The sequence below is a fragment of the Pezoporus wallicus genome, unplaced genomic scaffold, assembly GCF_028554395.1.
Source record: "Pezoporus wallicus isolate ANWC-B61680 ecotype Strahan unplaced genomic scaffold, APGP_CSIRO_Pwel_v1 contig_227, whole genome shotgun sequence".
Classification (NCBI taxonomy): Eukaryota; Metazoa; Chordata; class Aves; order Psittaciformes; family Psittacidae; genus Pezoporus; species Pezoporus wallicus.
In genome coordinates, this window is record NW_026635704.1 from 17440285 (window position 1) to 17455649 (window position 15365).

A 15365-nucleotide genomic window follows, 5' to 3' on the forward strand; every position below is an offset into this window, starting at 1 on the left:
ATATCTTTGAGATATCTATTTCTGTTTCAAATTCTGCTAAACTCAGCTAGTCATTCTTAAAAATTACCATGGAGCAGACTCATGTGCAGATGCATAAAGAAATAATTGAAAAATGATAGAAGATACAAATGCACAGAGCTAAAAATAAGCATAGATTATCCTGACATTAATTCAGTATAAAATAATAGAAAGGTCAACTGTTTACTTGGGTAACAAAGAATTAGAAGCTAGGTATAGAATTCTGCAACCCTTTCTATATTGAACATCAGGACTTGTTACCCAGAGCCATTATCTTTCGTTGACAAGCTTACAAGTTAGAATGACCTATAATGAATAATGTGTTTGTTTATTTATTTATTTAAAGTTCACTGGACTTGAAATCAGATGAGATCTTGAAGTAGGAGTGAGTGGAGCTCACATTAAGTGAAAAATCTGTCTTCTAGACGAATATGAAAATTGGGAAAGAATGTGTGAGGAAATGCTTAGCAGCACCTACCAAATACCTGTCCTTGATCTCATCTTGTTTGATAGCCTTATAAATGATGATGCATAATAAATGCTGGCTAGGTTTCCAGTGACTGGTTAAGTTTTCCCAGGCTTTCCACAGAGATGTGAGAGTAGTTAACAGTGAGTAGGACATAGAATCACAGAATGGTTTGGTTTGGAAGGGACCTTAAAAAGGGGGTCCTTCCAACTCCCCTGCCATGGGCTGGGACGCCTTCCACTAGACCAGGTTACTCAAAGCCCCATCCAACCTGGCCTTGAGCACTGCCAGGGATGGGGCAGCCACAGCTTCTCTTGGCAACCTATTCCAATGTCTCACCACCCTCACAGTGAAGAAAAAATTGTCTCAGAGGCCATTGGTCAACCATTGGGATATAAGTCTTTAAGGAACTGATCAGTCCAGAATATTGGAAAAAGGTTGAAGAAATTATTCTATCACTCTCGTTACTTATACATAAAAAATTGTTTAAAGGTGGGAGCCAGGAAAGCTTTTTCAATTTTCTAGAAAAACACCAGAAATTGAAATTAGACTAATCTAATCTTGCAACAAGGAGCCATTTTTTGGCACAAACCAGAGATATATAAGGAAAAAGCTTCACAGAGGAAATGTTGAGTCATTATTTTTGCTTGGAGTCTTCAAACTGTGCCACTTTATCTCTCTGTGTATGGTATATAAATCTAAATATACCATGCATACAAAATGTATATATAGCATTTACCTATGCATATCATGCGGACATGTTCTAGCTATTTCAGAGATAGGTAGAGATACAGCTGTAGAATTTCTGTACTGATAACTAACAGCTTTGTAACTAATACTGAAGACAAAGACACAAATATGAGCTCTGAAATGATCAAAAGCTGGGCTTGAGCTAGAACAAGAATTAATCTCTAAACTCCGCAAATTATTTTTTTTCAGACTTTACTTTGATTTACATTATCTGCAGAGTATGTGAAAATATGGAATTTCTTTTGGGAGGGAGAAGAGGAGGTTTTCTTTGCTTTTCTTTGCTTTTCTACTAACAGAAAAAGAAGTTTATTTAATGAATTGTTGTGAAAAACTATTTGAAGTTTTTAAAAATGAAAGAAACATGACAAAGAATAAGAACTACACTATTTCAGTCTGATACAAAGGAAACTTAAATAGTATCATGTACTAGACAAATCTGACAGCTTCAGTTTTCCTTCTGTGAAAACGGATTGCACAAATGCTAAATCGATTTCCTTTTCAGAGTGATACTAATTGCCTTTGTCCCAGAGCACCGTATCAGGCATTATCCTCAGAACCTTTTCAGAGCCGAAAAGCTTAGAGAAGCTTGAAATGCTTAAACCAGACAAATGCTATATATATAAAATATTTCTTAGACAAATTGTGTCAAACAAGATACTAACTTCAGACTGACTTTAACAGGCAAGTGGGAGAAATATCGGTTGTTTAACGAGGCTGAAATTTATCCGCTTTCATAAAGCCAATACAAGCCTATGAACCACCAAAAGCCAATTCTACACTTATGGCTTAAGGAGATTTAAGGGGAGTAATGGCCCTATGCTATCTTTCTGCATGGAGTCAGTGTTCTGTTGCCAGTGGCCTGGTCCCATTTGTAATAAGACATAATATAAGGTATTTAGGATATTTCTCATGCTAAAACACATCTTGGCTTCTAGCCGATGTTGGATGCTGGCCAGGACTAGTGCAATTATCTAAGACAAAATAAATCTCTGGTGTATTTGAAATAATGATGTAGTCCTTCCTCTTCCAAATCATCAACAGACATGTCTAGAGCTAGTCTGGTTGTATTGTGTTGTGTGTATTTTATAATCTTTGGTATTCCTTGAAAAAAAATACTTAGAAGAGATACTTTGGATCTACCAGATACTATGTCTGGTATGTTCCACCATATTGCAGTATAGTCATTTCAAGCTGTTTTGCTTGTGGGATGCTGGTGGAAAACACATCAGAAACCTTGGTTAATAGTTAAAACATACATCTTTCACCAGCCCACTTCTCCAGTCAGTTCATGGCAGTTTCTCCTGCTCCTCATCTCACTTTTCCTCTGCTCTAGCATGGGGTCACTCCTTCAAGGGGTCGCTCCTACAGAATGTTCTTTCAAGATAAACCTGTTCCAATGTGGGCAGTCCACAGGCTACAGTTTCCTTCAAGAAATAACCATGGGCTGCAGGGTGGATATCTTTTGCATCGTGGTCCTTCACAGGCTGCAGGGAAATACCTGCTCCACCCGTGTCCTCTCCCACAGGCATCTGGAGCACCTCGTCCCCCTCCTTCTGGTCTCACTCTGGTGCTTATGCTGTTGTCCTCTCCTTTTCTTCTTTCCCTCTTCCTCTGCCTATTAGGCTCTTTTGACCTTTCTTAAATATGTTCTACCAAAGACAGCACCATCTCAGCTAATGGGCTCAGCTGTGTCCTGCAGTGGTTCAGTCTAGAGCTGGCTGGAATCAGCTGTGTCCAGCAAAAGGCAGTCCCTGGCCTCTCCTTGCAGAGGCCAGCCAGCACCTGGGCACCAACACCCAGTGCATCAGAAACCAGTTTCATGCAGAATTGATAAGGAAACCAATACAGCTTCTAGCACCACAATATTTTTACTTCAGTGGATTAATTTCCAAATCGTGTACTATTTTAGTTCTGGTGATTCCATCGTTGCTTTGAGAGTTGTGCTGAAGTTCTGCTTCTTGCCATCTGTTGATGTATGGGTTCAGTCCACACCTGCAGCAGCTAGACACTGGGCTCTTGTAGTCACCGCCCTGTGAGCTGGAAATGACAGCATACACACCTTGGGATAGGTCACCATAGTGACTTTGCCAAAAACCCAGATCTAATACTCATCTTCTCCCTATTCGTGCTCATACACTGTTGTAGACTAAGGACAATGTCTTAAAAAAAAGTATTTGTGTATTTCAAAATAAGCATATATTTTGTTCCATAAAAGACTGAAATCACGTAAATGATATTTACTGTTTACATCTTCAGTTTTGCTTTGTTTTTTTTCACTTGATGAACATTTTTCCAAAGTGTTTCCAATAAAAGAATTCCAGTTGATTTTATTAGTAGCCATGGAATGAAAAATCTGTGCAGCTGGCTCCTCTGAATCAGTGGAATATACCAAGAGAAAGTTTGTCCAGAGGTTGCATAAGCGAAAGCATATAAAAGCTTAACAGAAAAATAAGGTAAAATTACAGAAATGTGGATCAATAGAAAGGCATTTCCTCAAAATTTAGGTTTTAATGGGATTTTTTATATGTCTAGTAAACTACATCTTTTTCTTCTGTTGGGTATCAGGGAGAACTGCTGCTGCTTCTGCTGTTGACTTTATGGAAGGTGTCCGTATGTCTGGTGCATTGATCCAAGCAGTGCAGGTGGAGCCTTCTCCCATAAATGGTGCCCTATAGTTAGCTTAGCCTTATGTTATTACAATGTTGTTTTCCCTCAAGAGCTAATGCCAGGGTTTTTGCTCTGCTTGGGCTTGCTGCAGCCTCTACATAATCCCTTGATTCTACTTGCAGCGACCTCAAGATGTCAAAAGCACTTTTTGCCTAAGAAGAAATGTAGACATCATGGAAATGAGCCTGGAGTCAGTGGGTATGTTTATGCTGCACATACTTCACTGGAATATAAAGATATCAAATTACCTAACAGACAAGAAGTCTAGCTGTGAAAGTACAGAAGTCTATGTTTAGCTCCCTAACAGTCAAAATGATCTCATGCTGTCTTGCCAAGCCTGGCAGTGTACAAACTGCATGATATACACGAGTACCTGGTGGTTGTCCCTGCCTATGAAGGACTGGACTTGATTAGTAACCAATAAGGACTCCTGAATTCGAAGTTATAACACATATTTGTAAGCACAAGAAACTAACAAATATTAGGAAAATATACTTGTGAGGGAGAAGAGCTCACCCAGGATGCTCAGTCCACTAGTAAATGGCCCTAGGTAATATATTTTGGCAGTGGGACTTCAGTTCAAGTATCTCAGTCAATTACTTTTAAGATTGATGAGAAGGTAGCAGAGCTTTTGATCATTGTGCCCCAAAACCCTTTCATCATGGGCTGTCTGTGAAGAAAGAAAGGCCTGAATTACTGTCTGTTGTCTCTTGAAAGGCAGCAGAGATACAACTTTCATGGTTCTTGTGGTTTCTGCATGCTAAATTGACTTTAATAGATTTTATTCATATTTTCCAAAAGAACTCCTGAGATACTAACAACAAAATTACTTTGGATTTAGGGGAGATGCAAAGGGAAACTGTTCTCAAAATAAAATCATGACCATCATTCAGCTGTAGATCTGTTTAAAGCTATGAACAGGATTGCTGCTCAGCAGAAGCATCTCAGCATTGCATATAGGAGTTAGATTTGCTGAGGTGAATATGACCTTGAGTGCAGCACAAGGTAAACCGTTAAGCAGTTGTCTGGTACACACCCTAAGAATATGCTAAAGATGTGTAATAAGCCATCCTTTTGTCAGTTGACTTTGGTCCTCTGCACAGAATCCAAGCCTCTGCTGAAAAAAAAAATGGGAGTAGGTAAAATAAGTAAAGTTGACAGTAATATTTAATACATATAATGTTTCTAGACTTCCAGGGCGATGTTAAGCTGTTATGTAGAGCCAAATGAAAGAAACAGCTGGAAGTTGTCTCACCAGAATTGTCTATAGAAAGTAGCTGAAAGGAATCATGGGAGAAATTATTCCTATATATGCTAACATGTTCTGTAAACATTATGTAACACATAGGGGAAGTAATATCAGGCATAAATCTGAATTACTTTTCAACAAGGAAGAGTTCCTGTCATCTGTTATGCTGTATTACCCCAGCCCAGTACACGATGAGAGAAAGTTAAGCCAAATGTTGGTAGATGAGCTGATGAAACCATCTATATTGCCTTGAATATTCCCAGTTGTGAATGCAGCCTGTGGCAAACACTGGAAACAGGAGCTACCAGAAACTCATCCTTGGACACTGGCACTCTCATGTTTGTGGGCAGTGAACAGGCTAAACCTAAACTAGCCCAAGTCTAAAACTACACAAGTGGCATATTTCAGTAAGGTGTCATTTCTGTCTAGGCATGATGTAATGGCACCTAAGAAAAATCCCTTTCTGACCTTAAGCAGCTTGTTTCAATTGCAAAGTATAATCTTTGACTGTGATTTAGGACCGCTAATAAAAGACAATCTTACTGATGTGGGAAAGTAATAGAATTCTCTTTGCACCATGTTTATGGAGAAATAACCCAGGTGAGGGCAAGAGTTTGTATTGTTATCCCTTCAGATAAGAGGAAAACATAAAAAAGCAAGCTTCCTCTTTAGCTTTCATCTCACATTATTGGTCAGGGAATGACATCCATGCGCACGAAATGCATACTGAGAACCTGGAAACGTAGTCCCTGGTATGATCAAAGCTGCCCCTGATGCATGCAAAGCATCCCGTGTACTAAACCATGTGTTGAAGCACAGTATGTATACCATGTCATACACTGCCATACTAGCGTATGATAACAAAAAATTGGTCAAGAGACTCACAGTCTGTTGTCAAGTTGCATGCAAGGCCTCCACGTGGATGTCAGGTTTGTGGCTATACTTGCAGAGCAGCATGGGAAAAGCTGTGTAAATAGAGCAAGCCATTTTCTGAAGCTGGAGAGACGCAGTCTCTATCAGATTAAGACTGTTTCCTATCAGATTAAGACCTTGAAGGTGACAATAAATGTTAGAGATCCTTGGTTCAGAAAAGCATCTGGAAGCTTGGGTGCATATAATGTCACTTCTCCAGCTGGATAGGAAACTCATAAAAACAGGCTTCCTTAAAAAATATTTCATAGTCCCAAATCCCAGGCAATGTTGTCATGCCCAGAAATCCTGCTGCGTTTGGTATTCCTGCTTTTACATAAATTTATTTCTGGAAATGGTGAAATGAGTGCAAGTTTAAAAAGGAGGATGAAGCAGTGCAAAAACCTTGGCAGGAGTTTGATTTTTGAAATCAGGTTGAATGTCAAGAAGCACTTTCTCCTATCAGTTCATTTGATTTTAGGATTCCCAGCTGACCTGAGATGTATTGTGCTTACTCTATGTGATTAGAAAAGAAGTAGTTTATGGACCTGAATATGCCTTTAGTCTCTCAAGTACAAATCAGGAGTAAGGTAAAATTAGTGTGACAATGAGACCCATATTTTTTTCAGTTACGTCTCAGTCTAAAGATTATATTATGGGAGTGGGAGAAAAATACAAACTAGTAAATCACATGTGCTGCTTACACATTGAATTGATTTCTTCAAAGTTAAATAAATTGGGAGAACCTCTATAAAATGCAAGAATGTCTTTTATATATGGATTAATGAATTGTTTCCAAGGAAAGAAGTTAAAATTGTGATTTAATCAAGGCTATTCTGTTCTTTGTTTTCAGACAGGGTGTGCACTTCCTTGAGGGCATCTGAAACTTGTCTGTAGATACAAAGTTGTCACTCTTTTATACAAATAATTAAGTACTGAAGCCATTAAGAGAGTAAAAGAGCAATTGATCAAGAGCAAAAAGATCTTTTTGATCATTGTCTTTTTCACTCAAAATATATTCTAATTCATTCCTGATAGCAAGTTGTCCTGATACAGTGCATTATTAGCTAGTCTCATTATTGAGACCGTTGTCAGTGGCCTAAGCTACAAAGGCTACAGGTGAGTAGGTATTCTCCCCACTAATTCCTATTTAAGAGCTTTTCAGGTGTCCATTTTAGAAACAAACAAAAGCATTATTTGTCTGTTGCAGTATATGATCTTTTCCTGTGAAAAGCCTGCATTTCTTTCCTCTTAAGGACAGAGCTGCAGAGACTAAATCATTTTCACTGCGGAAAAAACATAAATTGAAGGTTCAGCTTTGGAAAAGAAAGAAACAAGAACATGCTTTCACGTTTCCTAAGGCCATTTTACAGAATTTCTGCTTTCCTGGACTTTTAACAGTCTGTAGCAGATGAACATACAGTTTCTTGACTATATATTAGCTGAGAATGCTAGTTAATCCTAACTTCCTAGATCAAGATACTAAATACAAGCCTCTGATATGCGAGACTTTCAAATACAGACCAGAAAGCTGCTGCAGCACCAGGAGAGTGTGGAGGCTGCAGCTGAACAAGTGGGAAATCTGGTTCTTGTTCTTCATGAACAGATCACAGTCCAATCTTCTCTGTTCATTTCTGTATGGTAAATAAGCCTTCCCAATTTAAGAAATTAAACCATCTGCTTTGTTACAAGTAATTTATTTTCCATTAGGTCTACAGGACATCCTTTTTTCCTGGTGCTGTGTTGCCGCCTTTAAAGTTTTGGATTGATAGTAATAGAAATTTATTTTAGTTCTTCTTAAATAGGGATAAAGAGGTTTATATGAGCACATACTGAGTAAATGCATGTGTGTTCTGATTAATGAATTATCCATTCAGTGCTACAATAATTCACTTTATCTCTAACCATTCCCAGTCATTTATATAGTGACATTTATTAGCAAGCTGCCAATTGCATCACCTTTACATTATTGTTCTCATTACGAATTATACTTTCAATAATTCTTTAGTGCTGGGTCTAATCAATAAAGAAAAATGGATGGTGCCCATGAAGCATTTATCCTTATCTTAATTCTATATCCCTAATGTCATTGCCAATAGCACAAGAGTAGATACAAAACACTTTAACTGGAGTCCTTTCCTTTCATACATTCTCTTGTCCCCTTTTCTCTCTTGTATGCCAGTACCCCCGAGTTGTTCTGTAAAAGCAAAGGATGTTTCCCTGTTAATGACTGTTTAAATAACAGATTTATATTGCTGTTGTACCTGCTTTTCTTCTGTCCCAGACAATGACTATGAATTAATTAGCATTAGAAAACTGGAAATTCTCATGAATTTTAACATTTTATTTGGAACATTCTGTGTGCATTATTGAATGATTTTACACCTCCTAATGCAAAACTGATTGTATCTCTACAAACCTCTGGGGAAGTGTGTGAGGTCATTACTGTTAGATTTGCAAAGAAAATATGTGGATTTCTCTCACGTTATTCTTTCCTGTGCAGATAATGCTATTTTTGAGCTGTTCTTCAGAGTGGCTCATTTTTATTAAAAGAGTCTCTTATCCTTTATCCTTTTCATGTACCTTTCCAAACTTTTCATTTCATAAAGGAAATGAACTGTGTTTTTTCAATACTTAAAACATTCCTACAGGAAAATGAGAACTTACATTTTCAGACATTAGTGTTGTCTCCAGAGATAATGGTCACTGAAAGGCAGCCAAATGTGAAAAGCAAATATACATGTCAGAAATGAAAATAACGATTTATACCTTGTTTCCTTCCTGCCTTTATTGCTGATAGTTTATTCTCTCCATAAAGGAGGATTGCAGAAGTAATGTTGGTGATCTGGCATCCAGGAGTCTGTGTGGGAAGAAAAAATTATGAAGTTCTATTAAAAGATCTCCCTGGAATTCTAAGTTTGCACTATTTTTCTGCTGATTTCTTATTACTATTTTTAAAACAAAGTGGGTTTCAATTCATGGATTTATGGAAGCTCACAACATAATTAGCACCCTGGCACTGACTGGGGGAGAAACACTAGCAAACACGGTCCCTCATGAAAGCAATGAATCCCTCTGTCCTACTTACTGAGCAAAATCTTAGTGTGTTAAGCCAGGCGGATTGCTTAAAACTATTTTATTTCCTTCAGCATCAGGTATTATTTCCATAACCTACTTTTTTCTGTTTTAAATAAACTTCTCTTTTTTTTTCAAAAGTGAATAGCAACATGTATTTAGGCTTAAATTTACCACTCTCTATTAACAAATTATAATATTTATTTATAATGTTTAAGTAATCTACCCTTGATGATTAAGTTCTAAAGAAAGCTATTGAGCAGGGAGAAAAAATACTGTCTATGCATCAAAACCAAAGGTTGTTGAAATGAGTAAACAGCTTTTAAGAGCAGACAGAAGCAGACGAAAATAAAAAGCTTTTCTTAAAACTAGTTTTAAGTATAAAATGTTTGATATCTTTTCCTTCTATATACAACGTATTTATTGCAATTGTATTTACATAATAAATACACTTGAAAGGCTGGGGTTTTGCATTTCAGTTTAATTCCCATTTCTATCCAAAGCAGCTTCATATGAATTGTAAGTAAAGAAAAATTAATCTTCTAGTACAGAAAAATTATCATTCATTTCTAACATAATGCTGTGTAAGCGTTAAGCATATGAATAATCACACTGAACTGTATCACTTCTTAAATGGGAACGGAAGATATCTTTCTGATAGTGATGGAAGTAAAAGGTTAGTTTAAAAATCACATTCAGCTACAAAACAACTTTTTTTAAAGTTTATCTACCGACAGGAATCAAACTCCCTTGTGGAAAAAAGAATAATACACATTCAAAATAAGCATATAAAGGTTTTTATATAAAAAAATGTTTTGTGGGTTTTGTGATTTCAAGTGAATAGGAATTATTTTCACAAAAATAACATTTGAAAATCTCATGAGAAAAAAAATTTTATTGAATTCTTTTTGTGAAAAATATTTGTCAGGTTTTCCAGAAATACTATAGCTCAGTGCCTTATAAATAGTCAACTTCATGATATATGGGAAATAGAACGGTTATATGAACATAACAGGAGCATCTGTACTCAGAATTTTAACTCAGTAGAAAATTCCAACATTTCTAAAATTAATTTCATTTCCAACTCTAAAAACAAAGTTTTGACATTTTCAACTTATTTAAATTCTCTGTAAATGTGGTGGAAATATCAAAATGGGCAATATTTTTTCCATCAGCAAGAGTAAGACAGTTAGTTAGGCTTTTTTAATGACTTATCCAAATGAATCAGAAAATTCATATTCTTTCTTTAAGACAATAACAACAGTAGATCCTGTTAAATCACACAGCTAGCAGAAACCTTTTCCAACTTGCTCAAAGTTGTGAATTAATTTGTTTAAAACATGAAACTGCAAGAGAAGCATTTCAGAGTGTAGCTCAATAGCCACAAACTCTTGTTTATGATCATCCAACATTGCAGGGCAATGAAATCTCAGCAGTAAAGGTCCATTTATTCATGCTGGCTGAACTAAAGGAGGAGGCAGAGATTGTATGATGTCAGTAGTAGAGTACACATTTAAAGCAGCAATGATCTCACTGGTTTCAACCAAGTGCTGATATACTAATTATGTCTTAACTACATCTCCTGTTTCTTCCTAGGTCTTACTGCTGCAGCATCTCTTGTATCCCTGGCTTGGGCTTTGGCTTCTTACCAAAAGGCCCTCCGTGACTCCCGTGATGACAAGAAACCCATCAGTTATATGGCTGTTATAATCCAGTTTTGCTGGCATTTCTTCACAATTGCAGCAAGGGTCATTACTTTTGCTCTGTTTGCCTCAGTTTTCCAGCTGTACTTTGGGATCTTCATTGTGCTGCACTGGTGCATCATGACCTTCTGGATCGTCCACTGCGAGACAGAGTTTTGCATCACTAAATGGGAGGAGATAGTTTTCGACATGGTTGTTGGGATAATCTATATATTCAGCTGGTTCAATGTCAAGGAAGGAAGGACACGCTGTAGGCTTTTCATTTACTATTTTGTGATCCTTTTAGAAAACACCGCCTTGAGTGCTCTCTGGTATCTGTACAAGGCCCCACCAATCTCTGACGCATTTGCCATACCAGCACTGTGTGTAGTGTTCAGCAGCTTTTTAACAGGCATTGTTTTTATGCTAATGTACTATGCCTTCTTTCACCCCAATGGACCCCGGTTTGGGCAGTCACCAAGCTGTGCTTGTGAGGACCCTGCCACTGCCTTCACCCTACCCTCAGAAGTGGCCACAAACACTCTGCGGTCCATCTCCAACAACCGGAGTGTCACGAGTGAGCGGGATCAGAAATTCGCAGAGAGGGATGGGTGTGTGCCTGTGTTTCAGGTGAGACCCACCGCACCTTCCACACCTTCATCCCGGCCACCAAGGATTGAGGAGTCTGTCATTAAAATCGATCTGTTCAGGAACAGGTACCCAGCGTGGGAGAGACACGTGTTGGACAGGAGCCTGAGGAAGGCGATCTTAGCATTTGAATGTTCCCCTGCTCCTCCACGGCTACAATATAAAGATGATGCCCTTATCCAGGAGCGCTTGGAATATGAAACCACATTGTAAGCAAACAAAAACACAGCTTGAAGAAGCGATGACGTTACAGCCCAAAATAAGGGTTGACTGTAGGGCTGTAGGAATAACTAAACTGCGTACTACAAATAGAGCAGCAAGCTGTAGTGTTCTTAGTCTGGCTATCATCATGATTATCATTTGATCCACTGTGTGCAGTCTGTCTGCAGGACACTGATACAGCAGCATCACCTGAAAGCCTCAAAAAAACCCAAACCTGGCCCACACATACAGATCAGTTACTTCAGCTGGGGAAATTCACCCACGACGCCGTGCTGCTGTGAAACTCTGACTGCACAGTACTTATAATCAGCCCAGTAGGAAGGCTGTGACCAGAGCCTTCAACTTTAGCCAGTAGTGCATTTTATTTTAGAAATGAATGATTGACATTTGCATAATCAACAGCAAAAACAAATTTTTCAAAACTTTTTCAAAAAAAAACAGAAGTGTAGCACACAGTGTTGCTGTTATGAAAACTGCTTTCCAGGGAAAAAACAGGAACATAGTAGTCTTTAACCCTCCCATAAATCAACCGTTCAGGTTAGAATAGATATGCAAATAGTTCTTAATGAAAAATACATCATCATATTTGTAAGGCTGTCAATGGAAAGTAAACTAAATTCTGATTAATTGGGTCATAAACATTAATACTACCAGAACTATTTGTTTTCTGTGGAATTTCAAAGTCTTTTTAAACGCAATTCAAGTTCTTGATGTTACTTCCAACAGAAATCCTATGCAGCTCACTTCTGGTTTTCAGGAGAAATAAGGAGCTCTAGCACGTAGTGATGTAAATTAAATGATAATCATGATTCAGTGTTCAATCTGCAAAAAAACAAAAGTAATATATATATATATGTAAAAGAACAGGGAAGTATAGTTTTCGTATTCTAAACTTTTTGGAGGACCCCATTCAGATGTATCAGAAGAAACAACAAACAGATGAACACACTGAAACTTCTCTGTTTCAGGACTGAGAATGCATGATTCAGTGTGTGAATGTATGCAGGGGTGACAAGAGACTGTGACATGCCATACCCTTCTAGTGCCAAACGTTGTATAACTGCAAAGTTGCTATTGCCTGAGGGACAGGTAACAAGTGGCACAAGCCCTACCAGAACAAGAAGCAGGAAAGACCAGTCAAGTTCTCAACTTGTAGAGACAGCTCTGATTTTCTCACCCAAGGTGAAAGTGATGTCTTTTAAAGGCTTTCAGCCACCTCTTAGTAAGTATATTCAATGATGTATAATCTAAGCAAGTTATGTGGAAGACCTCTTCTGCCTGTTCAAGACTTGTGTCCAGATATGTCTAAAAATTAGGTTGAATCTCTTGTAATAGAGTGCTTTTGCTGCAAGCTTTTGGGTTTTAAATACCTCCCTAAATCTAGTCAGTGGTATCTTCCTTTATGTTAAAAGTATCCCCTGATGGTGCTTTCAAATGCATTAAAGGTGCAAGTCAAAATTTGATAGTATTTTTTTTAAAGCTGGTGCAGAGTGAAAAACTCATTAATTATTTCAATATTTTTGTAAAGTAAAAATATGATATCAACAGGTTACTTTTTATAAACCTCAAATCTTTTAATACATTTCATTCTCTTTGTAGCTTAGATTTTAAGAATTGGTCCATGAATTTTATCAACTGGCTTCTGCAGGTTGATATAAAACTGGTTTTCACACATTATGGGTTTGTTTTGCAGTGTAATGCCATATGAAAGCCTACATGGGTACTTTTAGAATACTCTATACACCGTGGATCCTGCTTCAACTGTAAGTGGCTTGTGAAGACACCCAGTGATTCCATAAGAAACAATTTGCTATAACTATTTCCATCCGTTTTAGGAGAGCGAAGCAGAACTGAAGAGTTACTGTTGTAAATGGCATTGTCAGGATGGAGAAGACCTGATGATTGGTACTGTAATCTTCACTGTCAGATAGATCCAGTATAGTCACTGCTGTATATGCTGCTGGGTAAATTTCAGTCTTTCCTATAATTAATATTTGTACTATGAAATGGCCGAGGTTACACAGCCTATGTTTCTTTGTATGCGTTCAACTAGCCATTTTTAATGTTGACTTTTTTTATTAGTGAAATGTTCAATTCCTGTTGTTCTTTGCTGGGGCAAGATCCTCAAAACAAAACATCTGTGAAAGTGCAGGAATCTGCAAGGCAGAGGGAACTTTACACAGATCAGAAAACACCCATGCTTCAAGGGTTTCTTAGGTATTTTCAAATTAAGCAGTGGCCAGCTGCCTCTATAATAATTTTTTAAATAAAGCAATTGTTTGATAGTCCAGACCTGAAGCTTTGTACAAAGTGATTGCCCTTCCCTCCATGGAGATAGAGCTGATCATTCAGTGAAAACCACTCATATTTTGTCAGAAAATACACCACTGCAAGAAGTGCTAAAAAAAAAGATTTTGGGAGCAGGTCCTTTGTCCCATCAAATTCAGCAAAGCCTTCACTCCAGAATCAAATGCTAGCTCACGCAAGGAAATTGCTGGTTTTGTTTACAAACAAGGCACATGGTTAATTTTGTAATCCAAGATGGGAGGGTTGCTTTTGGAAACGGTTTGATATGTTTGCTTCATCTTTTATTTTTTCATTTTCAACAATGTTTGTAAAAATGTTTCTGTCAAGCAAACTACTGCAGGGTCTGAGTGCACAGTGCCATATGAGGCACTACATGTGCACACTTTGTCTTCAGAATTCAGTCCAGTTGTTTGAGGAAAACAGAAGTCATTTTACACTGAGTCAGAATTTGCTCTCCAAGACCTTGCTCTGTTGCATTCATAACATCAGTGATACTTGCACTGAGAACATTGGCCATTGAAATCCTAGCGCTTAGATGACTGCACGGACAGTTTCTCAATTTGCATTGCTGTGAATAGTCGCATTAAAAGCTGTAATAATTTTTTATAGATGTTACGATTCAACATAGTCCACGTTGAAATTCCATGATGGCCTTATGGACAGTTAATATGCACTATTCTTTTTACCGCAGACAGTTTTAAAATCAATACAGTTCAATAAAAACAGCAATAGCAAAAAAAAGCAAAAAACAAACCAAAAAAAAAAAAAAGTAAAAAAAATGAACTTCTACTTTAAAATAATGAAAAAATCAGGTCTTTTAAATTTCATTCCACAATACATGAGAATAAAAGAGTTCATAAGGATATTCTGGTAAGGAAAAGCAATCACATCTATTTGTTAGAAATAAGAATTGTGAAAGTGTTGTTCTAATGAATCAAAAAAAAATTGCCAGCAGATTTAATGGTACTTTATCTGGTTAAAGACTTGGGCCTAAAATTGTGAGAGTTCTGGATTTGTATCCTACAGAAAAGACAATTTAACTAATATTCGCTACTCTAATTAGGTAAAGGAGAAGTAATGCATATCCATGTTCATTCAGAAAACATAGAAGAAAATGTAAGATAAGCCTTTTGTCTTATTTCAAAAGTTATTTGTTCTGTAATAGGATAATTTTAAAAATATATATGAATTCTTTGAAAATATGTGCAATACTTTTTTTCCTGCATATTTAATGAGAAAAATCATTTCCACTTTTGTTTATCTCAATTTAAATATGCTTCTTGTGCTAGAACAATGTTTCTGTGCTTGAGTTATATGGGCTTGATGGCATATAAACAATGTTTTCATTGGCAAATCAACAAATTTTCTATTG

The 15365-nt window shown here is 37.2% G+C and overlaps 1 protein-coding gene across 1 annotated transcript in view; it reads left to right on the forward strand.

The window, feature by feature from the left end:
• XKR4 (XK related 4) overlaps window positions 1-13978 on the forward strand; it is a 220351-nt gene extending 206373 nt beyond the window's left edge. The window contains exon 3 of the mRNA XM_057397800.1: window positions 10731-13978. Coding sequence (XP_057253783.1) covers window positions 10731-11677 — 947 coding nt within the window. The 3' untranslated portion in view covers window positions 11678-13978. The remainder of the gene's footprint in view (window positions 1-10730) is intronic.
• Window positions 13979-15365: the final 1387 nt, after the last annotated feature.